Raw genomic sequence first — 27,500 nt, 5'->3', positions numbered from 1 at the left:
GATTGGCTGAGACTGTATTTTGGCTGTTGTGGATTCGGGTAGCCAGCTAGCTGGCTGGCAGTTCATAGTGCAGTAGCTGGCTGTTGTTGGCTGAAATATCGAGTTTTCTCATAGCCATCGATTACTCACGCCCACCCCTATAAGCTATACAAAAAGAAAGTTTAAGGCGCGGCCGGTAGCACAGCGGTCTAAGCGTCTGCCCACCACCACAGAGACAGTGGGATCTAATCCAGCTGTGGTGCTTCCGGGTTGGCCGACCGTCCATACTAACACAATTGGCAGTGTTAGAGGGTGGGAAAAACCCGGCGAGGGTGGGTCCTGGTCGTTGTAAAACAGCGACTCCTACAGATCGGTCGGGGCGCCTGCACAGCGAGGTCGGATCCTGGGGGAGATAGTGTCCTCCTCCACACGTTACACTCCCCCAGTGAGAGTCCGCGCTGCCAGGTGAAAAGAAGTGGGGATTGGCTACACATGTGTCGGAGGAGGCATGTGATAGTCTCCGCCCTCCCAGACCGACGGTAGGGGGCAGAGCACACAACGACCAGGTAGGGGATTGGGAATGGGCATAACGACTAACATTGGGATGGGAGAAAAACAGAAAAAAGAAAAGAAAAGATGAAAAAGAGAAAAAAAATTTAATGTGACTGATCTAGTGAGCTAGAATCGGAATATTCCACCCATAAATAGCGAATGTCAAATATAAATAATGTTTTGACGTTAGCCAGCTAGCTAGTAGTGTGGTGATATGTTGCCAATTGATTTCGGTCGAATAACGTTAGCGAGATTGGCCTACGTTCCGTTACATATTCATAATAACTTTTTGAAGTTGGGAGCACCAGTGCTACCAAGTAAAAAAAGTTATTTCGAGCCCTGAGGGAGGGGATCGGGGGGAAATAGCGTGAACCTCCGCATGCGTTACATTCCCCCAGTGAGAGTCCTCGCTGTCAGGTGAAAAGAAGCGGCTGGCTGACTCCACATGTATCGGAGGAGGCATGTGGTAGTTCTACACCCTCCCTAGGCGCGCAACGACCAGGAAGGGAATTGGTATAACGACTAAATTGGGATGGGAGCAAAAATACAGAAAAAGTGAGAACAAAAAAATATATATAAAAAAAATAAAACATACTAGTACTCTTGTCATGTGGGAGCTATAGGCTCATTAAAACATGCTAGTACTCTTGTCATGTGGGAGCTATAGACTCATTAAAACATACTAATACTCTTGTCATGTGGGAGATATAGACTCATTAGAACATACTAGTACTCTGGTCATTGTAAAAATTGGCTTGAGCTCAGTCACACACTCACACATACACTGATACACACAAACACACACAGACAAACAGACAGACAGACACACACACAGACAGACAAACAGACAGACAAACACACACACACACACACAGTCACACATACACACACACAGACAGACACACGGTATGACCTTCATTTTCATCAGCGGGGGGGGGGGGGGCTAACAATATACTCGTTATCACCATACATAACGCTTATATTGAAACACGTTGACATTAGGGCCGTTCTTTCAACCTAAAAGTGCACTTTCTTCAACCTCGCACCTAAATTCCTTAGCAACCCGTGTTACCAAGTAAACAAATCACAGAACGATAGCCAGTTAGCCAGCCAGGTACCGACGTTAGCTCTCAGAACGATTAGCCATGTTAGTTAGCCAGCAACCAGCCAGGCAGAGACGTTAGCTCTCAGAACGATTAGCCACGTTAGTTAGCCAGCAACCAGCCAGGTACCGACGTTAGCTCCCGGAACGATTAGCCACGTTAGTTAGCCAGCAACCAGCCAGGTACAGACGTTAGCTCTCAGAACGATTAGCCACGTTAGTTAGCCAGCAACCAGCCAGGTACCGACGTTAGCTCTCAGAACGATTAGCCACGTTAGTTAGCCAGCAACCAGCCAGGTACCGATGTTAGCTCCCGGAACGATTAGCCACGTTAGTTAGCCAGCAACCAGCCAGGCAGAGACGTTAGCTCTCAGAACGATTAGCCATGTTAGTTAGCCAGCAACCAGCCAGGTACCGACGTTAGCTCTCAGAACGATTAGCCACGTTAGTTAGCCAGCAACCAGCCAGGTACCGACGTTAGCTCTCAGAACGATTAGCCACGTTAGTTAGCCAGCAACCAGCCAGGTGCCGACGTTAGCTCTCAGAACGATTAGCCACGTTAGTTAGCCAGCAACCAGCCAGGCAGAGACGTTAGCTCCCGGAACGATTAGCCACGTTAGTTAGCCAGCAACCAGCCAGGCAGAGACGTTAGCTCTCGGAACGATTAGCCACGTTAGTTAGCCAGCAACCAGCCAGGTACCGACGTTAGCTCTCAGAACGATTAGCCACGTTAGTTAGCCAGCAACCAGCCAGGTACCGACGTTAGCTCTCAGAACAATTAGCCACGTTAGTTAGCCAGCAACCATCCAGGCAGAGACGTTAGCTCTCAGAACGATTAGCCACGTAACCCTCTGCTGGCGCGTGCTGTGCACTACAATCAACTTCGTGTCTGTAATAGCAGTCTGTGACGTCACGGTATTGAGAATCATACCGGCGGGATCTCGAAATATCCTGGTATACCGTAATACCGTCATACCGCCCAAGCCTAACAGACAGACAGACAGACAGACAGACAGACAGACAGACAGACAGACAGACAGACAGACAGACAGACAGACAGACAGACAGACAGACAGACAGACAGACAGACAGACAGACAGACAGACAGACACACACACACACACACACACACACACACACACACACACACACACACACACACACACACACACATCTGGCCGTGTCAGTGAAGTGGTGAATTGATGGTTGTTGCCAAATCAAAACCAGACTTGCTATGAAAACTGTGGTTTGACCTCCATGCTCTCTCTCTCTCTCTCTCTCTCTCTCTCTCTCTCTCTCTCTCTCTCTCTCTCTCTCTCTCTCTCTGGCCTTCTCTCTCTCTCTCTTTCCCCCATCTCCCTCTCCCCCCCCCCCCCCCTCTCTCTCTCTCTCTGTTCCTGGCTTGAAGCCCATTCCTTCACTTTTCAACACAATAGTTCCCTAACATGATTACATTAAATAATAATGTAATAACCTGGAGGGTCCAGCTACTGTTACGAGTCAGTAGTGTTCAGAACAGCATGTCACTAGTCAGTCGTGTTCAGAACACCATGTCACTAGTTAGTAGTGTTCAGAACACCATGTCACTAGTTAGTAGTGTTCAGAACACCATGTCACTATAGTCAGTAGTGTTCAGAACACCATGTCGCTAGTTAGTAGTGTTCAGAACACCATGTCACAAGTGCTGGGCGATATGGCCTAAATTTGATATCACAATATTTTTTTGCATAATGTCGATATTCGATATGACTCGATATTTATCGTATTTAAGTTTCTAAATAATATTCCTGTATAAAACTGAACCAGACCAAATTGATTCAAGTTATAAACCAGAATGTTTATTTAGCAATTATAATCATCACAATGAAATAAAGACCTTTTTCCTGCAGGTATTTAAATATATAATAATCTAAAAATAAAAGAAGCCACTGTAGCAAGCAGGATAGGGGCCTTATTATTTGAAGGTATGCTTTTCTACATTAACTACAAATTTAAATACAATGAAATAATCATAATTAAACTAAAATAAATAATAATAAATGTAAGTGTAGCGGGGGTAAGTATGCCCGCCCTTGTAGGGGTTAATATGATGTGTTCTTGCCTTGGAAGATTGAGATGACGAAAGGAGCTAAGTCCCCGTCCCCAATACAATTAGCCTCACTACCTACGTGTGTAAGTATGTTTGTAACTATTCCGCCCTACTCTACAGTTAGTATGAATATAAATAGATATGACGAGGTGGGCTTCAGTTTTTAACTCTGATACAGTGGCAACCTGAAGTGTACAATTATGCTCAACTCTCAACAGCTTTAGCTGAAACATAAACCCTCCCTCCCCAAGTCTAGCAGTAAGGTAAACCATTACTAAAGAACACCTGAGAAGTTAATTCACTTTGTCAAACAAAATGAAATATACATTTTCCATGAAGAGAAATATTCTCTTTCTCCTCTCAGTCCTTCCTTCTGCTGGACATCTCTTTCCTTCAAGGACAATTATTTCAAACAAAACAATACAACTTTTACACCAACAACATCCTTCTTAGTTCTCCTTATAATCAATATCCAACCTGGATAGGTATTTCTACTTCAAAAATGGACTCACAGTGTATAACTCAATATATCCCAATGTTATGGCAGTTCACCTGTAACAGTTGCATATAATTATGGCAGTTCACTTATAACAGTTGCATATAATTATGACGGTTCACTTATGATATAGTTGCATATAATTATGACAGTTCACTTATATAGTTGTAATTACCTCACAACAAAAGCTCTCTTATAACTTCACAGAGGGAGTATTCACTCTGGATATAAACGGGATATCTGTCACCCACTAAGGGTTAATGCATTACTTCAGTCTTCCACAACTGACATGGGTTTGATACAGTTAACGATCACTTTACACGATACCTCAGTTGGTTACAACTGGAAAAGGGTTTGATACAATTACCACTCCTGTAGACTGCATACGAGATGAGCTGAGTCACTGGAGGATGTCTTCTGATGGCAGGGAAACATCCTATTTCAAATGTTCTAAATAATGCGTGTACTGTAACTGCTTGATCACTGAGCTTGTACGTATGTTCCAATCTGTTTGTGTATGTGTGTGTTCCAGTCTGTTTGTGTGTGCGTGTATTCCAGTCTGTTTGTGTGTGCGTGTATTCCAGTCTGTTTGTGTGTGGGATAGTGTGTGTGTGCGTGTTAGCTGATAAATGGACACCAGCCCGTCTCCCTCAGATCCTGGTTCTGCCTGGACCACGTGTTCTTCAATCCAGAACGAATGCACAATTCAGTCTAGGCACCACATCTTCTTCAATTCAATCTTTGCTGAGGTTGTCTTTCATCTTCTGTACTCGATACGATAGGAACATCAACAAACACGACCGCAATAACGCACTCACTGGTATTTACTGCGCGTGCCGTTCAAGGCGCGAAGCTACATTTCACGTTAACACTTCATGTACTGACCGCAGGTCTCGGCGGTAGCTACTGACTTTTAGCTTATTAAAAGTCCATCAAAACTCTCACAGAATATTCATCTGCTTCTTTCTTCAACAATGTCATTCACTTTCTTGAAACTTACAGCACTGACGAAGCCTCTTTCGCTCTCAGTCGAATGTTACTTCCGAAAACAAATTAAAACATTAGAACTGAGATACACGTTATGTGTCCTTTTTTTTTTTTAACTCATTTGGTCCCGCTCACATCTTTCTCTGCCATGTTCGCCTGCAAGAGCTAATCAGAGGCAGGGTTGGAGTCTCCGCCCCTTCCTTGTTGTCTACAGACAACGAGGAAGGAGCGCTGCCGCCTAAAATGAAAAGCAAGAGCAACGAAATCTTGTGTGAAAACTTTGAAGTAGTTTAGAAAATAAAACTCAATGTTACCCAGGGCCGTCATTTTGGTATGGCAAGGTATGGCACTTGGCAAATAAAAATGTACAAAAAAATTATTACAATTTTTGATGTTGATTTAGAATTCGAATGTCAACATTATGAACAAAGCTTCGAACTATTCGGTACAGCCCTAGCATGTTTTGATATTGTAAATTATCTCACTTTTACTGTGACTAACTGAAATATGCCCAAAAAAAGGAAAATGGACATAGGGACGCTTTTTTATCAAAGGGCAGCAGAGACAAGTGATACAGGGACACAGGTAAGGTCTGGCTTAGTGATTATAATAGTGCAGTTCAGCATTCAGTAACCCATACTTTTTGTGAATGTGCTTTTGATACTACATTCTGTTGAACACACACATCAAAACCGTACCTAAGGAAAATTGGCTCAATTGCAAGAAAAGTAATAGACAGTTATGATATTACATTCTGCATAATTCGTATGCAAAATATTGTGGTTCCCTGCTTTAGTCTGTTGACACATTTCTATACTAAAAATGCTTGTGTAGTCCTGTGTCATACCTAAATGTCATATAACTGAATTGTATAGAAACAACTCACCAAAAATGACTATTGCACAACTGATTTGACAAAAAAAATCCACCAACGGGGGGGAAACCCCCCCTTCATCCCCCCCCCCCCTCCTCGCCATACCTTGCCTTTTACTGAAATGACGCCATTGATGTTACCTTTCCATATCGAGCATTAGTAAAATATATCAAAATGAGGTTCACGATATATCGCCCAGGACTACATGTCACTAGTCAGTAGTGTTCAGAACACCATGTCACTAGTCAGTAGTGTATGTTACTGTTAGCTCCTGTGGCTCCTGCTAAACAGGACACTAAAGGTTCTAGAACAGGGGTTCTCAAAACTTTTTTATACTGTACCACAACCCCATTTTATTTAGGACTTTTTTTGACAACCCCACACTTAATGTATCGCGTAATTTCAACATGGAAATAAGGAATATCAAAATAAAAGCACACGTTGTTGAATTTGATCATGCATGTTTATTTGAAAATGAAATTACAGCACTATGTTATCAATGAAATTTATGAATATTATCAACAAAAGCAACGGAATTGTTTCTGTATACACATTTATAAAACGAGGCATATCACATGCGTTCACATGCGCTTTTCAACAATAAAAAAACTAGACTTAATGGGAAGGGTGTGCTTGTACATTTGAACACAGTTCCATGATACGTGGCTGCGTTGTGCTGATAAAGAGATCCGCTTCTACTCTGCTTGTCCCCCCCAAATATTGAAACGCAGTTAGTTTCTCTTCCTATAGTGTTAGCATGCAGCAACAATTAGATCTGAATTTTTTTTTAAACGGTTGCACTGTGGGGCGGCTGGGTGGCGCAGCGGACATTGCGCTCGTCACCAATGCAAGATACACCGGGTTCGACTCCGGCTGTCGGCGTTGACTCTGACACTGCTTCCTGCTTCCTGTTTCGTTTACAGTGCCTTCAGCCATGCAGGGAATTGATGGAGACCAGGAAGGCGCTGTCACAGAAGTCTTGCGAGGTGAGAGATAGACACACATTTTTGTGCATGAGTGAGTGTCTGTTTGTGTGTGTGTGTGTGTGTGTGTGTGTGTGTGTGTATGTGTACATGCACATGCATATGCATGTGTGTGTGTGTGTGTATGTGTGTGTGTGTGTGTGTGTGTGTGTGTGTGTGTGTGTGTGTGTGTGTGTGTGTGTGTGTGTGCGTGCGCATGGTTTTGTTTGTTTGTGTGTCTATGTATGTCTGTGTGTGTGGCTCTTAACTCATTCAGCGCCAGCTATTAGTCTTGGCCTTGTAGCTAATGTGCCAGGTTTCCATTACATTTTCACTGTGCGTCACTATGTTTGGAGAGCTATATCTATATTCTATATAGATATGGGGACAATACTATGGTCATTTGACAGTAACTTTCTTCCGTCCAAGATGCAAAAAAGAGATAATTTGTCCATGCATACGTTCACGCGTTATCCCGTGGTGAATATAAGTATAATTTCAGAGTGATCCGGGATCATTCCTGGGAAGCGAGTAATAGGGCGCAACGTGAATTCTACTATAAGCGTTGGCATTTCTTGCCTGGACACGCTACTATTGTCCATCTGGTCCCGGACATAATTTGGCACAACTTATGGATCGAGTGTGCCAGATGTGTTTCGAAGTGCTCGGATGAAGTGACTTACTCGGCTCCGTCTAAATATAGCGCCCGGAGACATTTGAGTGTAACACAGAGTTAATTATAAGGTTTCAAAGGGTGGGCGACACTGCCATCTGGCAGGATGCGGCCGGTATTGCACTTTGGCAATCTCAAAATCCTTCCCTATGGCAACACCGAGGTCAATGGATGAATAATGAATAAAAATTGCAAATAAAAGAAAAAACGACCAAACCCCGAGATATCTCGGGTCTGGCGTCCAACGCATGGCGAGTTAACCCGAGATGTCTCGGGTCTGGCAATTAAAGAGTTAATGGTCATTTTTCCTGCCCAGCCCTGTGCGCAAAACAAGGGTCAGCATTGCCCTGTATTCAACAGGTAGTGCAGAAGCGCTTTGCGACGGATCAAAATTTGATTCGATTCAAATGTATTGTCATCATACTGCACACTATAGCTATAGTGGAATAGACTGTATTAATATTCCATATTTATACCGTCTTGTTTCGCGCTCCTGGCCACCTGCCTCAGCGCACACCAACACGCGTGCACGAGCGTACTGTATAGTCTAAAGCCTACTGTTGCTGGAACGATTCGTTGCAATAGTAAGTGTGCATGTGTGTGTGTGTGTGTGTGTGTGTGCGCACACTGAGGCAGGTGGCCAGGAGCGCGAAACAACTACTATAGCTATAGTGTGCTGTATGATGACAATGCGCTGTGTACACAGTACACCAGCGGTGCCACACTTATTCTCTGACACCCTTGTTTGAGTATTACTGAAGTGATGTGTTTAGTTCTTGAGAGAAATTGTAAACTGTTATCTAATAGTGAGTGACAAAATCAAGTAAGTCAAATTCATGCTTATGTAACCGGTCTCATTTGACATGCCCTGAGTGGGAGTTGAACCCCGGTCTCCCGCGCCGCGGGCAGCATCACAGACCACTGCACCAAGAGATGAACTCACCGCTTGGTAATGGGTCTGGATGCCCCTAGGTGGAGTGAGTTTAGGGGGGTGAGTGTAACTGTCTATCCACAGTCACGATCCACAGTCACGATGGACTGTATAGTGGACTGTATAGTGATAAAGGGATAGTTCCAATAGAGCAGAGCTAAGCTATACGATATATAACTTTTAAAATTGTATTGCTATATTGACATTACTATGGCCCATTCAACATCGATTATCTATCCTTCCGGATGTGGGAACGTTATATTTTTTCATTCATACATTGTTGTGTTAATACCTTCGAGAATATAAGTATGTTTTTAAGCTTTTCTGCTGTAATTCCAAAAACGCTAGTTATAGGCCCTGACGCATATGATAGATTATCGATTGGCGTTTCTTTCCTATACATGCTATATTAAAAAATTCAAATGTATATGATCGGTATACATTATGCTTCATCATGCGTGAAGGAAAGGGGGGGGGGGTGGGTCGTTTATAATTCCTTGATCGTCAGTAACGGCTTTATTTAGTATGGGTCGATATGTTGAGCAGATGGTTTGCAGTGAAATGAATAAACAATCGGGCTGAAAATAACGTTATATTCCTCTTACTGTTTGCCGATGAGACTGGAGGAAAAAGATCCCAATTATTTGACGCCGATCTCCTAGATCCATTTCCGGTTTGTATGGCGCAATAAACGCCGAAATCATATCGATTATTGCGTTTCGAAAGCGATCCAAATGCACTACAGTGTTTGGCTGGATCCACGTAACAAGATATGACTGCCGGAGGGATTTCCTCGCGGCACCGATCGCCACTTCCGGTTTTGGCGAGAGTGTAACTCGCCCGACCATCCACCAGGCGGCGGTATTGAGGCGTTGCAATCTCATACAGGGTGCCGCTGCAGTCCGGAGGGAGGCTGGATGAATTATGAATGCCATGGCGAAAAAATGAAATATTGATCCCAAAAACGATTTACGCCGTTGTTGGCGTTCAACACATGGCGGGCAATAACGACTTACGCCGTTTTTGGTGACCAATGTGTTAAACACTGAGTGTGAGACTCAGTGGTCAGCAAACTCTAAACAGGCTAGCTTTCCCTGTAATCTGAGTCCACACCAGTGCTGCCTGATCATTCTAAGCAGAACCCTCCTTGCAGAGTCTCTGCAGTCCGACAGTCTCTTCCTGCACACAATCTTGAGTCAGTAGACTAGCGTGTGTGTGTGTAATTTGTGTGTACTTCTCTCTCTCCATCTCTCTTTCTATCTCTCTGTCTCCACCTCTCCATCTCTCTGTCTCTCTCTTCATCTTTCTTTGTCACTCTCTCCATCTCTGTCTCTCTCTCTCTTCCTCTCTCTTTCTCACTCTCCATCTCTCTGTCTCTCTCTTTCTCTCTCTACATCTCTCTCCATCTCTCTGTCTCTCTCTCTCCATCTCTCTATGTCTCTCCATATCTCTCTCTGTCTCTATCCATATCTCTCTCTGTCTCTATCCATCTCTCTCTCTGTCTCTCCGTCTCTTTCTCTCTCTATGTCTCTCTCTCTCTTTCTCTCTCTTTCTATCAGAAGCAGACAGAATGTCTTACCAGCAGGGAGTTCCTGGCCTCTCTTAGGTCCTCACGCCAGGGGGACTGCCCCCCTCCCCAGAGAGCCACAGGATTCGCTGCTGCATGCGTCGAGAGCTGCTCCTTAGACCAACATTGTCCCGCCCCCAGGAAATGTTGCTCCAATGGCTGTGGACACACCTGCCAGACCCCAGCCAGTCTCTATAAAGGTAAGAGCTGTGGACACACCTGCCAGACCCCAGCCAGTCTCTATAAAGGTAAGAGCTGTGGACACACCTGCCAGACCCCAGCCAGTCTCTATAAAGGTAAGAGCTGTGGACACACCTGCCAGGCTCCAGCCAGTCTCTATAAAGGTAAGAGCTGTGGACACACCTGCCAGGCTCCAGCCAGTCTCTATAAAGGTAAGAGCTGTGGACACACCTGCCAGACCCCAGCCAGTCTCTATAAAGGTAAGAGCTGTGGAGACACCTGCCAGACCCCAGCCAGTCTCTATAAAGGTAAGAGCTGTGGACACACCTGCCAGACCCCAGCCAGTCTCTATAAAGGTAAGAGCTGTGGACACACCTGCCAGACCCCAGCCAGTCTCTATAAAGGTAAGAGCTGTGGAGACACCTGCCAGACCCCAGCCAGTCTCTATAAAGGTAAGAGCTGTGGACACACCTGCCAGACCCCAGCCAGTCTCTATAAAGGTAAGAGCTGTGGACACACCTGCCAGACCCCAGCCAGTCTCTATAAAGGTAAGAGCTGTGGACACACCTGCCAGACCCCAGCCAGTCTCTATAAAGGTAAGAGCTGTGGACACACCTGCCAGACCCCATCCAGTCTCTATAAAGGTAAGAGCTGTGGACACACCTGCCAGACCCCAGCCAGTCTCTATAAAGGTAAGAGCTGTGGACACACCTGCCAGACCCCAGCCAGTCTCTATAAAGGTAAGAGCTCAACCATTCTGCTCCATAGCGGCTCTAACAGGTGATTGTATGCAAGCTGATCTGTAGTTGTGGGTTGATTATCTCATGGTGGTGATGTTATAGAGTGTTATACAGTATTTACATATTTACAGCCAACACTCGTTAGTTCTAGTGTGACAGTATAAGAACTATGGCTGGTTCAGAACTATAAGAACTATGACTGGTTCAGAACTATAAGAACTATGGCTGGTTCAGAACTATAAGAACTATGACTGGTTCAGAACTCTAGCCACTATGGCTGGTTCAGAACTCTAGGAACTATGGCTGGTTCAGAACTCTAGGCACTATGGCTGGTTCTGAACTATAAGAACTATGGCTGGTTCTGAACTATAAGAACTATGGCTGGTTCAGAACTATAGGCACTATGGCTGGTTCAGAACTCTAGGAACTATGGCTGGTTCAGAACTCTAGGCACTATGGCTGGTTCAGAACTATAGGCACTATGGCTGGTTCAGAACTCTAGGCACTATGGCTGGTTCAGAACTATAGGCACTATGGCTGGTTCAGAACTCTAGGCACTATGGTTGGTTCAGAACTATAATAACTATGGCTGGTTCAGAACTATAGGCACTATGGCTGGTTCAGAACTCTAGGCACTATGGTTGGTTCAGAACTATAATAACTATGGCTGGTTCAGAACTATAGGCACTATGGCTGGTTCAGAACTATAAGAACTATGGCTGGTTCAGAACTATAGGCACTATGGCTGGTTCAGAACTCTAGGCACTATGGCTGGTTCAGAACTATAAGAACTATGGCTGGTTCAGAACTATAGGCACTATGGCTGGTTCAGAACTCTAGGCACTATGGCTGGTTCAGAACTCTAGGCACTATGGCTGGTTCAGAACTATAGGCACTATGGCTGGTTCAGAACTCTAGGCACTATGGCTGGTTCAGAACTATAAGAACTATGGCTGGTTCAGAACTATAGGCATCCAGGTTGTCACATCTTGAGTACTGTCCCGTCATATGGTCAACAGCAGCAAAAACACATATACAGAAACTACAAATAGCTCAAAATAAGGCTGCCAGACTAGCTCTCCACTGTTCAAAGCGCACTAACATTGAAGTTATACACAGAAATGTATCATGGCTTCCGGTTGAGAAACGTCTGCAATCCCGTCTCATTACAAAAACACAGTATTTTTATGATCATATAGTTTACATAAGAGAAGAACATGACCATATGACCAGACAAGCTACGTCAGGCCATCTACTGGCACCTAAACCCAGAACAAATCTACTAAAATCTTCTGTGACTTACAGAGCTATCATGGAATGGAACTCATTGCCAAGCTACTTCGCTGAAATAGAATCCAAAACCACTTTCAAGAAATAATTAAAATACCATCTAGTAACGAGCATGCACTGAACCCTTATGGCATAGCGGTGAAAACCAATTGACTGTTAATTGTATTTATGTTGATGGCAGTGAGTGCTGCTCAGGAAGCACTATTTATTTAATTTTAATTATTTGATTTTAATACTTTATACTAATAAGTATCTTGTACAATATCATCCTTAACTGAGGATGAGATTGTTAATGATGTTGATAATGATGTAATTGATGATGTAATTTATGTTGATAATGATGTAATGTATTGAATATTGTTGTATTGTTGTAAGTGCCGGACCCCAGGAAGAATAGCTTTTGTCAAGTGCAAAAGCTAATGGGGATCCTAAATACACATAAACATAAACATCTGGCAATAAGTAAACAAAACGTGAGTAAGCTCAACTTTTATTTCAGTGTGTTCAAACCTCTAACTCTATTACATTAGCACCCAGAGTGATTCTTCTCCTATTGTGGAAGAAAGTTTCCTTTCAAAAGAAACCAGACTCATGCATGGACTCATAAGTGGTTCAAGTAATACATCGCAAATTACTTTGGTTATGCAATTGTCAGGCGTTTTATGCAATATGTGCCCTCAGCATAAGGGGTTAATACGGACTGTATTGATCTATTTATGACGTGAAATAAATAGAACCAGGCCAATCGGGCTTAAGAGGTTAATGAATGTCAACAGCTAATGTGTCTTTTCAGCACTGGGTCCACGACTGTGGAATCAGTTCCCAGAAACAATTAGGGCCTCAGACTCCATTACTGTTTTTAAATCAAGACTGAAGACACATCTCTTCTGCTTTTCTCTAGGGTGCTGATGTCATCTACTGATGTGCTTTCCTTGATCATTCTATTGTTTTAATGGATCTGCTTTTTAATGTTTTATTATGATGTATCATTTTATTGATTTAGTCTGCCATGTTAAAGCACCTTGAGACTACATTGTATTTTTTTAAGTGTGCTCTATAAATACAATTCATTATTATGATTATTATAACTTTAGTGTGTCAACATTTATTTGAAGATTATCGCAAATCAAGCAGTTTATCATTTTGGACAAGCCTCAAGTGAAGACAGGTGACGTCTTGATTCCAGGCGTTCCCCTGAAGCCTCGTCGAGACATGTCCGTTCTGGAGGACTCTGTGGGACGCATGGACCTGGGCTGGGTGTCCAAGTTCAACGTCAGCGTGGAGCCGGTGGTCTACCTGCTGCAGTCCCGCTGGAACACCGGCATGCACCCTAGTGAGGACCACGCCTCCCCCTGGAGCACTGTCGCCATGGTAACTATGACAGGGATGCACCCTAGTGAGGACCACGCCTCCCCCTGGAGCACTGTCGCCATGGTAACTATGACAGGGATGCACCCTAGTCAGGACCATGCCTTCCCTGTGGAGCACTGTCGCCATGGTAACTATGACAGGGATGCACCCTAGTGAGGACCACGCCTCCCCCTGGAGCACTGTCGCCATGGTAACTATGACAGGGATGCACCCTAGTGAGGACCACGCCTCCCCCTGGAGCACTGTCGCCATGGTAACTATGACAGGGATGCACCCTAGTGAGGACCATGCCTCCCCCTGGAGCACTGTCGCCATGGTAACTATGACAGGGATGCACCCTAGTGAGGACCACGCCTCCCCCTGGAGCACTGTCGCCATGGTAACTATGACAGGGATGCACCCTAGTGAGGACCACGCCTCCCCCTGGAGCACTGTCGCCATGGTAACTATGACAGGGATGCACCCTAGTGAGGACCACGCCTCCCCCTGGAGCACTGTCGCCATGGTAACTATGACAGGGATGCACCCTAGTGAGGACCACGCCTCCCCCTGGAGCACTGTCGCCATGGTAACTATGACAGGGATGCACCCTAGTGAGGACCACGCCTCCCCCTGGAGCACTGTCGCCATGGTAACTATGACAGGGATGCACCCTAGTGAGGACCACGCCTCCCCCTGGAGCACTGTCGCCATGGTAACTATGACAGGGATGCACCCTAGTGAGGACCACGCCTCCCCCTGGAGCACTATCACCATGGTAACTATGACAGGGATGCACCCTAGTGAGGACCATGCCTCCCCCTGGAGCACTGTCGCCATGGTAACTATGACAGGGATGCACCCTAGTGAGGACCACGCCTCCCCCTGGAGCACTGTCGCCATGGTAACTATGACAGGGATGCACCCTAGTCAGGACCAAGCCTCCCCCTGGAGCACTGTCACCATGGTAACTATGACAGGGATGCACCCTAGTGAGGACCACGCCTCCCCCTGGAGCACTGTCGCCATGGTAACTATGACAGGGATGCACCCTAGTGAGGACCACGCCTCCCCCTGGAGCACTCGTCACCATGGTAACTATGACCTGTCACTTTTAGATTAGATTCAAATGTATTGTCATTATCCAGCACAAGTACAGTACTGTGACAAGTGTTTTCACCATGGCATGGATCACTGTCGCCATGGTAACTGTAACTGAGGGGTACAATTCCCTGACTGTATTACTAGATATGATACTTACTACCACTACCTTTGTACTTAATATTCGGCCACCCAGTACACTGCATAAATATATTATGATGAACACTGTCACGTAGATGAAACGGATCCAACACAAATGTACGAATTAGAAATAGGTCTTTATTTCTACACAGCGATGGTGTGTAGAGCAAGCACTTAATCAAATCAATCACATTTATGAATGGAATTAGTATGCACTTTTATGGCAAGAGTATTCGTCGGTATATCAATAGAGAATGTCCAATCTCTGAAGGCGCAGGTGGTACATATACGACCTGGAATAGTTTAAGGAATAACAGCAATGATACTTTAATGATTATATACTGGATACACTAGAGGGGGTTAATCCGGTCGCTTGTAAGCCGACAGGAGTAGGAAGGGGGGGGGGTAGAATCCGGCTGCCTCATCCGGCCAAGGGTATCCCAGGTGAACCCACTGTAGTGCCGTTCAATGCGCCGGCGATCCTTGGACCACAGATGAAAGCAGGTGGACTCTTTGTGGGCCGGCGTCATCCGGTCCACGGAGGAGAGACGTGAAGCGACCTCGTCTTGCAGAGCGTCTCCTCACCTTGCGTCCTCTCCAGGGGGGGGGGGGTTCCAACACACGGCAGTGTCGGGGGTCTTTATCCATGGAATAATCAATGTATACAAAGCATAATCCGTGCCTGGGAAGGCGGGCTGTCGTCGGTAGAATAATCCGGTATACAGGTCCACTCGCTCGTCGGCTCTGGGGCTCCTCGGGTGCAGCTTCACGTGGGGTCAACCACCCTGGGTAAGCAGCCAGTTCTCTGCCCGAAACGATGGGGTACTGACTACGGTAGTATTCTCACCGCACAAAGCACTATATATTAACAGACTATTATTAGCTTAATAGACTACGTCCAACTCGACGATATAGTGCCAAATATGACTATTCAAATATTAATATACACAATGTCTCAATACCGATGGTAGGCGAACTTGGCCTTACTCCCACACGTGGCGTCGCGGGGAGGCTTTACGTCTGTGACTCTATTGGAGGGTAAGAAACTGGACTGAAAAAGGAAGTCCTACTTTAGTAGCGCAGTATATATACGCACTATGAACAAATAGTCCCATTAGTGGTGCGGTAGTCAGATTCCTACGCGGAACTAGGACTTGTTCGTACATGTGGAGCGGTACGTTTGAACTGGGTCTGAGGGGTATGGCAGCCTGGCACCAAGGTCTCGACCAATAGTAGAATGGAGACTATTATGGGATGTTCAGTAGGCTAGAATGGATATTCAATGCATATTGTACAAGGAATATACAAGGGATATCAGGGAATATTAGAGAATATACAAATACAATTAAATATATATATATAAATAAATATATATATTCGGTTTAATCTGGCCCTTCACAACAGCCACCCCCTGATTGGTCCCAGACCTAATCAGTTAAACAGAGACAGATTAATCGCGTTGTCTATTTACACATAAGGGTTTGCTGTAGGGGTCAGTCAACTTCACAAAGTCATAGGGTTGTAGGGTCATGGTCATCATCGATTGTGTCTGGGAGTCGAGGCAGTTCGATGAGCCTCGCCACGGGACGGGTGTAAGTGCGACCCTGGACGAGCACTTCAGCTGCTCGGACCTTGCCGTCGGCACCGGTGATCACTTTGCTTACGCGGCCGGCCGGCCACATAGCTCTGGGCAGTGATTGATCAATAATCATGACGACTGTTCCTTCTGTCAAATTGTCTCTCTGGGCTCGCTGCAGTAGAAGCAATTCTGCTTCCTCGTAGTTAGCTGCTGACATATCAGCGGGGGACTTGCACTCCGGGTGGTACCGCAGGAATGTTCTTTGTTGTGCACTCTCTATGGACGTGCAATCGTCTATGTTAGGGTCGGTGGAGGCTACAGTGCTCAATCCACAGAACACAGACTTCTTATTTTCCACCTCCTCTGGACTTGCTTCCCTCGGGATAGGCATGGGCCACTGTCCTTCCGGGAGTCTTAGGAATGCGGGGCCGTCACTGTAGACATTGCGACGGGTGAGGTCATCCAGGGGCATCCCCCGGGTGATGACGTCAGCTGGGTTCTGTTTTGTATCAACGTAGCGCCACTCTGTTTCTCCGGTTAACTCTTCGGTTAAGTCTTGAATCTCGGTGACTCTGACTCCCACGAAGACTTTGTACTTGCATGAGTCCGATTTGATCCAGGCGAGTACTGTCGTGGAATCTGACCACAGGATTGTTCTAGACACCGGTATGGTGAGCTCACGTTGGATGAGCGTGGCTAGGTGCGCTCCGGCTAGGGCTGCGCAGAGCTCTAGACGTGGGATAGATTGTTGCTTGCGTGGGGCTATTCTCGAGCGGGCGAGGACAAATGCTGTGTAGATCTCTCCCCCCTTCTCTTGGGCCCGCAAGTAGGCTACTGATCCGTATGCGACCTCTGAGGCGTCACTGAAGACGTGTAAGTCCATTTTACATGTCTCTGGCCTCACCGTGGGTGGGAAGTAGCTTCGGCGCATATTAACGCCTGGGAGTGAGTGGAGCTCCATCTCCCACTCTCTCCAGGTGGATGCAAGGTGTGCAGGAATGGGGTCGTCCCAGCCCTGGTCCTTGTCCCACAATGCTCGTACAATCATTTTTGCCCTGGTGGTGTATGGTAGAATACATCCTAGCGGGTCATATTGTCGGGCGAGTGTTGTGTACACACTCCGTCTGGTGGTCGGCGCCGCCGCCGGCCTTCCCTGCTCCGTAGTCAGGGGCTTGTGTCTGTAGTGAAGCGAATCTGTTTTGAATCGCCACACCAATCCCAGGGTCATCTCCTGGGCTTCTCCCGGGATTGTAGCCATCCAGGTCTCGCTGCTGGCTGCCTTGTCCTCGGAGGAGAGGCTGCGCAGTACTTGCGGATCGCTGCTGGCCCACTGCCTGAGATCAAAGCCGCCTTTGATCAATGAGGCGCGGAGTTTAATCAGGAGAGCCTCGGCTTCTTCTTGGGTTGAAAGGCTTTGTAGACAGTTGTCTACGTAGAAGCTGTTCTTTACGCTGTGTCGGACCTCTTCGTCCGCTGCTGGGTCCTCTGCTACATGTTTCTGTAGTGCAAATGTAGCACAGCAGGGGCTGCACGTCGTTCCGAAGGGGAGGACTTCCCATTGGTAGATGGCTGGGTGCTCATCTCCTGGCTTCTCTCTCCATAGGAACCGTAACAGGGGCTTGTCCGCCTCTACTAATCTCACCTGCAGGAACATTCCTTTAATGTCCCCGCTGATGGCCACCTTTTCCTGGCGGAAGCGGAGTAGAACGCCGAGTAGGGAGGGGCCGAGTGTGGGACCGGGCAGTAACTCTTTATTCAGATTTTGGGATCCGATCTGGTAGCTGCAGTTAAATACTATGCGGTCTTTACCGTTGTGATGGACCTTGTGGTGAGGCACGTACCACGATTCAGTGGTCTGGTCAGCCTCTTTAATGTCCATCTTTGTGACGTGTCCCGCTGTGATGAGCTTCTCAATCTCAGCGCGGTATACACTCTCTTGGGCGGGGTTCTTGGCTAAGCGCCGCTCCGTGTTCAGCAGGTACCGTTCTGTGGCGTCTGTCTTGGCGTGGAAAGTAGGCATTCCTTCTCGCCGCAGGAGTGGCGTGGCGTATCTCAACACGCCGTTGACCGGGACTCTCTTGGTCCCTGTCTCGAGGAGGTGAATGGCGTAAATGTCATCTTTAGAGCGAATGTCTTTCTTTCCGTTCTTAAAGGGCATTTGTTCCAAGGTCCATAGCCGCTCTACGTGTTGCAGGAGTGCGGTTTCTCCCTCTGTGACTCGGGAGTGGAGACATCTAGTGGCTGTACTTCGGTTGAGAGATTTGGCGAGCGGGCCTTGGAGAGTCCATCCCAAACGGGTCTCGACTGCTGCAGGACAGCCTCGGGGTCCGGTATGAACCCGGTCTATCGGGACAATGAGGTCTGCATGGTCGGAGCCTATCAACAGTGCGGCATAGCATTGTCTATGAGCGGGATCGGTAACTTGCGCAGATGTACATATTTCTCCATCAGCTTGGCGACGGGGTATGTGTACCGCGACAGTCCTATTTCTTGGCTGGTGAAAGCGTCTGCAATCTGGTACCGTCGCTCAGGCTGGCCGCTTGCTGCGATAGAGAATGAGACATTCTCGCCCTTTATCGTCTTCAAATCTCGTCTTATTGTCCGAATTGTCATTTGGGTTTCGCTTCCCCGCAGCCCTAGCTGGGCCGCAGCGGAGGCGAGCAGCAGGGTCTTCTCTGACCCGTCATCGAGGACGGCGTAAGTGTCCAGGACTTTATTCTGGTAGCTTAGTGTCACACGCACTACTTTTAGGAGTACTCGGGCTCCACTGCTGCTGGCGGGATCGATGTACATGACGCTCGCTTTGCGGCTGGATGGTGCGGGTGAAGGGCGCCGTCTGTTACTGTCGTGAAGTATGTCCAGATGGGCTCCATCGCACTTGGTGCACCTTTTCTTTAAGCGGCATTCGGCTGCCATGTGTGAGCGCGCACAGCGAAAGCAGCGCTTGTTGGACTTTATCCATTGACTGGCTTCCTCCGCGTTCAGCTTGGGGAAGGAGTCACATTGCGCTAGCCAGTGTTCTTTCTCACAGTAGGGGCACACTATCTTCCACTTCTCCGTTCTGGAGGGGGTACTGTGGCTCCTGCTGCTCGGTACTGACTCCGATTGGTGCATCACGGTCACCGATCTTCTTCCATCATTTAGTCGTCTGGTTCCTTCTCTGGAGCCAGGGGTGCTCCGTCCGAATGTATCTAGCCGTAGGCTGCTGACTTCTCTCGCCAGGAAGTCTGCTAGATCGAGGAGGTTCGGTTCGGGGCCATTCGGGTCTCTGTGGTCCCTCTGCCGCCTAAAGCGCTCCTGACGAGCGGGCGGCAGCTTCTCCAGAATCCTTTCCACATTTGAGTTGGCGTAAAGTTCATGCCTCCCCTTCTCTCTTTGCGCTCCCAACATCCCTACCAGGGACTGCACTCTGATGGACAGGTCGTCCAGTGCTCGATTGTCTATTGCTGGGGGTAAGCGGTCGATGTGTCGGATCTCCTGGATCACGTAATCCCATATGCGCCCATACCTCTGGTCCAATGCTACCAGCGCTGCTGTGTATGGGGTGGTGGAAGTCGCGTAGGCGAGCGCTATATTATGTGCGCGGGGCACCTTTAAGTGCTTCAGTAGGATGGCGTATTTGTGGCGTTCATCCAATACATCCACCAACATGGTCTCCAGACACATGCGGAGTTCTGTATACTGGGCCGGGTTCTCTTGGGTGAAGTCGGGTACCATAGGCGTGCCAATGTATGACGCTGACTGTGGATACATCGGCGAGCGTTGGGGGAGAGGCCTCCTAGGCGAGTCTCCTCCCGCTCCTTGGTATGGGCTGGTACCGGCAGTGTACCATGGCCCGCTTGTCCAGGTGCTGTTCCTCGGTGCGGGTCGTGCGTCGTGCTCACCCGTGTATAGAGTCGGGGGTCTGTAGCGCAGCTCCGCGGGAGTATAGCCTGGGCTGTACCGGACCTCCTGGTCCGGTAGAGTACTGTGCTGTCTTCGGGCGTGGTTCTCCTCCTCTTCCTCTTCGTCTTCAGTTAGGTCATCCAGTGCTTGTAGTCTCTGGTTTAGCCTCTCCACAGGATATGCTGCTCCTTCCCGGTTGCTAGGTCTCGCTTGGACCGGTGGGGGGAGGTGGTCTGTGGGGGGTATAGACCTCGTCTGTTGGTCAAGTTCAGGGTTGTTTACTCGGCTAGGGGATGCCGCCCTGGAGGTGTGTCTAGACGAGTTCCTGGAGCCTCTGGCGGAGGGAGAGGGTGTTGTCCGTCTGATCAGCTGTTCTATTAGTTGCGACTGCTGTCTGTCGCGCGCTGCGTCCCGTTGAGCACCGGCTCGTTCTCGGGCCACATTCTCTTCCATCTGAATGCGTCTTATTTCTAGACGTATCTGCTCGTGTTCGCTTCGCTGCTGGATCTGCAGTCGGTCGCGTTCAGCAGCGGCGTTCAGGCTGATGAGGAAGGCCTGCTGTAGGGTCCTCTCTGCCTCGCTGGGAGAAGGCGGTTGTATAGGGGAGCCTTCCCTCGGGGTACTCCTTGCGGAGCCTTGGAGCTCTATCTCCACGGTGCTCTCCCCGTCTTCTTCCGTGCCGAGTTCTCTCTCGGTAGCGTTGTATTCCTCCCGGGACTCATCGGGGACTACTTCTTCAGTACTGGCGGGGTGTGAAGTCATGTCTGGTTCCCACTGGTCCCCACCGTGAACTTGGTCAGTTACATTAGAGCCCGTAGGAGCCTCTATGGTCGGGGTAGTCTGGGCATTGGGGTTAGACATACTTTTACTTTCTAGTTTTACCGCGTTTACTGTTAGTAGAAGACTAGGTTGTTGACTGACAGCGTAGGCCTCTAAGTACTGAGGGAGCCGTCGTTCGCGCTGCGGGCGTTGGTTAGGAGGATCGTTTCGTGGAGTGTTCATCATAGGCCATTTCAATATTAATAACACTATATTAATATTACACTGATTACCCATCCGGCTCGAAGGACCAATTGTAACTGAGGGGTACAATTCCCTGACTGTATTACTAGATATGATACTTACTACCACTACCTTTGTACTTAATATTCGGCCACCCAGTACACTGCATAAATATATTATGATGAACACTGTCACGTAGATGAAACGGATCCAACACAAATGTACGAATTAGAAATAGGTCTTTATTTCTACACAGCGATGGTGTGTAGAGCAAGCACTTAATCAAATCAATCACATTTATGAATGGAATTAGTATGCACTTTTATGGCAAGAGTATTCGTCGGTATATCAATAGAGAATGTCCAATCTCTGAAGGCGCAGGTGGTACATATACGACCTGGAATAGTTTAAGGAATAACAGCAATGATACTTTAATGATTATATACTGGATACACTAGAGGGGGTTAATCCGGTCGCTTGTAAGCCGACAGGAGTAGGAAGGGGGGGGGGGTAGAATCCGGCTGCCTCATCCGGCCAAGGGTATCCCAGGTGAACCCACTGTAGTGCCGTTCAATGCGCCGGCGATCCTTGGACCACAGATGAAAGCAGGTGGACTCTTTGTGGGCCGGCGTCATCCGGTCCACGGAGGAGAGACGTGAAGCGACCTCGTCTTGCAGAGCGTCTCCTCACCTTGCGTCCTCTCCAGGGGGGGGGGGTTCCAACACACGGCAGTGTCGGGGGTCTTTATCCATGGAATAATCAATGTATACAAAGCATAATCCGTGCCTGGGAAGGCGGGCTGTCGTCGGTAGAATAATCCGGTATACAGGTCCACTCGCTCGTCGGCTCTGGGGCTCCTCGGGTGCAGCTTCACGTGGGGTCAACCACCCTGGGTAAGCAGCCAGTTCTCTGCCCGAAACGATGGGGTACTGACTACGGTAGTATTCTCACCGCACGAAGCACTATATATTAACAGACTATTATTAGCTTAATAGACTACGTCCAACTCGACGATATAGTGCCAAATATGACTATTCAAATATTAATATACACGATGTCTCAATACCGATGGTAGGCAAACTTGGCCTTACTCCCACACGTGGCGTCGCGGGGAGGCTTTACGTCTGTGACTCTATTGGAGGGTAAGAAACTGGACTGAAAAAGGAAGTCCTACTTTAGTAGCGCAGTATATATACGCACTATGAACAAATAGTCCCATTAGTGGTGCGGTAGTCAGATTCCTACGCGGAACTAGGACTTGTTCGTACATGTGGAGCGGTACGTTTGAACTGGGTCTGAGGGGTATGGCAGCCTGGCACCAAGGTCTCGACCAATAGTAGAATGGAGACTATTATGGGATGTTCAGTAGGCTAGAATGGATATTCAATGCATATTGTACAAGGAATATACAAGGGATATCAGGGAATATTAGAGAATATACAAATACAATTAAATATATATATATAAATAAATATATATATTCGGTTTAATCTGGCCCTTCACAACAGTAACTATGACCTGTCACTTTTAACCATGACATGGAACACTGTCGCCATGGTAACTAATAACGTATCACTTTTAACAAACCATGCAACGCTGTTGCCATGGTAACTTGTGTGTGTGTGTGTCTTTGTGCATGTGCGTATGTGTGTGTGTGTGTGTGTTTGTGTGTGTGTGTGTGTGTGTGTGTGTGTGTGTGTGTGTGTGTGTGTGTGTGTGTGTGTGTGTGTGTATGTGTGTGTGTGTGTGCGTTACGTGTTGGGCCTTTAACCATACTTACCTATCATACTGCCATAAAAACATTTTGCCATTTATTTTGACCAAAGTCCAGGAGAGGTCAGAGGTCAGTTGTTCTGCTACAGTGATGAAGCTGGAGACTCACACAGGTCACATCTTGGTGAAGTTGGTGGGGACTTGAGACAAGGTGCTCTGATTCTCCAAAACTACTAGTTAAACTACTAGCCAGCAGGCTCCGCCCCCCTGCAGCGCTGCACACGTGTCATAGCTGCAGGTGTTAGTCTTACTGTTCTGTTCTGTAGACGCTGGCGGAGCGGGCGCTGCTGTCGGACCTCAGAGCTCAGAGATGGTACCAGTTCAGAGTCGCAGCCATCAACAGCCACGGGAGCCGCGGCTTCACTACCAGCAAGCACTTCCTGTCGAATAAAGGTAAAGACACACACACACACACACACACACACACACACAGACTCACACGCACACACACATACACACACACACACACACACACACACACACACACACACACACACACACACACACACACACACACACACACACACACACACACACACACACACAAACACACACACACACACACACACAGCGTCCAGTGCATCTTATATCCCAACTGCAATAACGATGGCAGTTATAACATACACACATGCACACAATTTAGGCAGCGGTGGCCTAAAGGTTAGAGAAGCGGGTTTGTGACTGGAAGGTCGCTGGTTCGATCCCCCGGACCGGCAGGAAGAAATCTGGGTTCGGGAAATGAATTAATAACGCTCTCCTATCCCATTAACACCAACCTCTGAAGTGTCCTTGAGCAAGGCACTTAACCCCCAACTGCTCCAGTGGAGTTGCTCAGTGGCCAACGGTGGCAGAGTGTGGGTTGTACTAGCAGCTCCCAGGTGTGAATGGAACCATGTGAATGTAAAGCAGGGCGTTCCTGAAAAAGAGCATCAGCTCAGCGAACCTACCCTGGGTAAATAATGGTAAATAAATAAATAAAATAAACACACACATGCACACACATGCACACACACACACACAGACACACACACACACACACACACACACACACACACACACACACACACACATATTCGCACACACACACACACACACACTAGGGCTGAGCCCAAACGTTCAAAGGTTCAGACCTTATAATAAATGGGCCTCATTCACGAAGCGATGAAGAACAGATTTCCTCTTATTTTGTTCTTAACACTTTGAGTGCCACGCCGGGTTTTCCTTTTTACCCCCTGAATGCCACCATCGGCGCCAATATTAACGTTAATATCGCCTAATCTATGTTTTAAATTATGGCTATGTGTCTAATCTGCCCATCGCATTATCAAAGACTATTTTCCAGTCAGTGCTGTCGAGGCAGATTGGTTTTTTATTGCGTCATTTCCGTTTCAGAGCATTTAGAAAAGCACCCGTTTGGAGATAAAAAACAGCCCATTCTGGACCATTCTATGAAAATCGTCTTTTACTGGAATATTCCACAACGTTGATATTCGTCTGCCTTTTTATGAATCGTTTTCAAATAAACGCTAGATGATCAATATTATACGTGCACGCAAGCACATTCGGGCCGCGCACGGATAATCGCCGCGTTGATTTCCTCTCTGACTTTTACAGTGAAACCGAAAGAGCCCATTTCACAAAACAGCTTATAACTTCATCAAAATTAGTCTGATTATCCTAACACTGATAACATAGAGTCCTTACCTGACATCAGATGGTATCCAACTGGTATATTCCAATTCCTGATCACCATTCGAAAAAATCGATAAGTGTATAGATCCAACGTGATACAGTAGAACTCCATGATCAGCGGGTCTCAGAGGCTCCAGAATTAACTGTGGTAACCCCGGCTGGATCAGTGGACTGGAAAATGTGGAGTACCGGATTTTTTTCCCCATCCATTTTCATTGAGTCCATTCCAAAATCCCTTATGTCATCTGAAAGACGATAGGGGGGCGCTTTTTTCCACATAGAATCTCCGGCAGTGCTCGTGTATACTCGGGTAGGCTCGCGTGATGCAATATGATTTCAGATCGCTAAAAAAAATAATAATAATAATTCCGAGAAATCTCGTGAGTGACTTTCAACCACATAAAAATAAACCCGAGATATCTCGTGTGTGGCAGTTAAAGTGTTAATTAACCTCTTTAGCACAAGCAGTCCATCGGCAGACCACAAATGACATCACGTCATAAATCAATCTCTCTAGACTGTATGACATAATGTTGCGTTTCTTTTATAAAATGTATCCAAGAATAAAGACCATAATCCTGTCACAGCAGTCATAGTGTATATTTTCAACAATACGTTTGTTTACCAATAGGGTAAAGTGTTATTAGTGAGATTTTAGTTTATGGAATGTGTTTATAATTTAGCGAATATCCGCCATTTTGAATGCGCTAAACGCCGTCGAATGTAGTCATATGCGAGGGCATCCAGAGCTCTCAATGAGCGTTGACATTTCTAAAAACTACAGTACCCAGCCGATTCTAGCTTCCTGCAAGCAAATGACGTGTGTATGCATTTTTTTATTTCTCTTATTTCTCTGGATGCTCTACCACAAAACTGAACGTCATTGGCATAGATTGGAGCACAGTTAGTGTGTCTACCTTCAGTGAACATTTAGCAACAATTCGCGTTGCAAACAGATTCAAAATGGCAGAGCCATATCCATTATAAGAATGGAACTGTACATACAGTAGATTTTATTCACGGTTCTTCATGCATGCCTGGAGATACTAAATCCAAATTGAACTCTGCCATTTGAAAGAGGAGATTTGGCCCGATTCATAGATGTGCGAGTTGGCTATAATAAGGTCATTTATAGGCCTGGTATTCTATATTCTATAATAATATTTCAAATAGCATGTGTCCGGTTGGCAGAATTCAGTACTGTATCTACAAAACCTTCTGTTTAATCATCTTCCCTTTATTCATTTGCTTAGATTTTAGACACATGATCTCAAGAAGGTGCTGAACGAGCTCAGTGGCAGTTTTTCATGTCTGGTCATTTTTAGCATGGTGTTATTCACTGTCAAAGATGCAAAGATCAAACTGTATATTCTCCTTTTGTTTCATCACAATTTACTCAAGCCTAGTAACAGACACAACATTTATGACACTGGGAATACATTCCATGAGATCCATAGAGGTCCCTAGATACCAAGAACATGCAAATGGACCTTGTAGAAGTGGAGCAATCCTCCATTTACTTAGGTATGTGAATAGGTATGAAGGAGGTCCTACAGGCTCTAAAACTAGAACAAATAAGGTTCTCATTGAAAGGATCTCTAGGGGGACAGTGTGGGGGGCAACAGTGTCTCGGGAGGTAGAGGTTCCCCCAGTTCGATTCCCGCTCCTCCCGGGCAGCATGTCGAAGTGTCCTTGAGGCCTGGTTGCTTTTACCAACGCTTGTATCACGCAATGGGCCTGGTCTACAAGATACACTACACGACCAAGGTACCCATGTACATGTCAAAATACTTCCCAAAGGTCAGTGAATACCACGATCACAACACCAGAGGGAGCTCCACAAATCATGTTAAACCCAGATTCGGCTCAAATAAGGGACTAAACACGTTTCGCAATTATGCCACATCAATGTGGAACGCCCTACCCAAAGCTGTAAAGGAATGTGGATCACTACCCACTTTCAAAACCTCTCTCAAGGGACACCTACGGGAGACTGCAATTCAACACTGGCCCCTGTAAATATCCTAACCCAACCCCCTCCAATGTACAGTCATTTACCTAGTATGGTTTTGTCAATAGTTCAATGTACATTTGTGTTTGTTTGTACAGTGTCTCCCCCCCCCCCCCCCTCAATGTACAGTGTTACTTGTTTATACAGTGTGCCCCCCCCCCCCCCCCCCCCCCCCCCCAACCACCTCCAATGTAAATTACCCAGTATGGTTGTCAATATCCCAATGTACCCAACCCCCCCCACCCAACCTCCTCCAATGTACAGTTTCTACGTCAAATGTATATACTCCCTTTTCTTGACTCCTTCTGTATCACAAACAGTACTGTATTTGCAAATCTGGTATGTCATAAATGTATAGATGTAGCAGTACTGACTATCTGTATGTCATGTATGTCATATATGTCTATATGAATTGAAAATGGGGGACCCTGATGGAAACAAGACAAACGTCTTCTCAGGTCTGCATCCCCTTAACAATTGTATGTATTGAGCCGTACTGTATTGTACCCATTCTGCAATCTGTTAAATAAAGTTTTCATTCATT

At 46.7% G+C, this 27,500-nt stretch overlaps 1 protein-coding gene across 1 annotated transcript in view; it reads left to right on the top strand.

The window, feature by feature from the left end:
* LOC311225873 (anosmin-1-like) overlaps positions 1–27,500 on the top strand; it is a gene marked incomplete at its 3' end in the record, with an annotated part of 89,150 nt that overhangs the window by 61,139 nt on the left and 511 nt on the right. Inside the window, exons 3-6 of the mRNA XM_084311265.1 lie at positions 7,003–7,065; positions 10,205–10,412; positions 13,609–13,793; positions 23,520–23,646. Coding sequence (XP_084167391.1) covers positions 7,003–7,065; positions 10,205–10,412; positions 13,609–13,793; positions 23,520–23,646 — 583 coding nt within the window. The remainder of the gene's footprint in view (positions 1–7,002; positions 7,066–10,204; positions 10,413–13,608; positions 13,794–23,519; positions 23,647–27,500) is intronic.

The sequence above is a fragment of the Notolepis coatsorum genome (genome assembly GCF_963971535.1).
Source record: "Notolepis coatsorum genome assembly, chromosome: 3".
NCBI lineage: Eukaryota > Metazoa > Chordata > Actinopteri > Aulopiformes > Paralepididae > Notolepis > Notolepis coatsorum.
The sequence above is the reverse complement of the archived record's forward strand: the minus strand, read 5'-3'. Positions and strand labels throughout refer to the sequence as shown.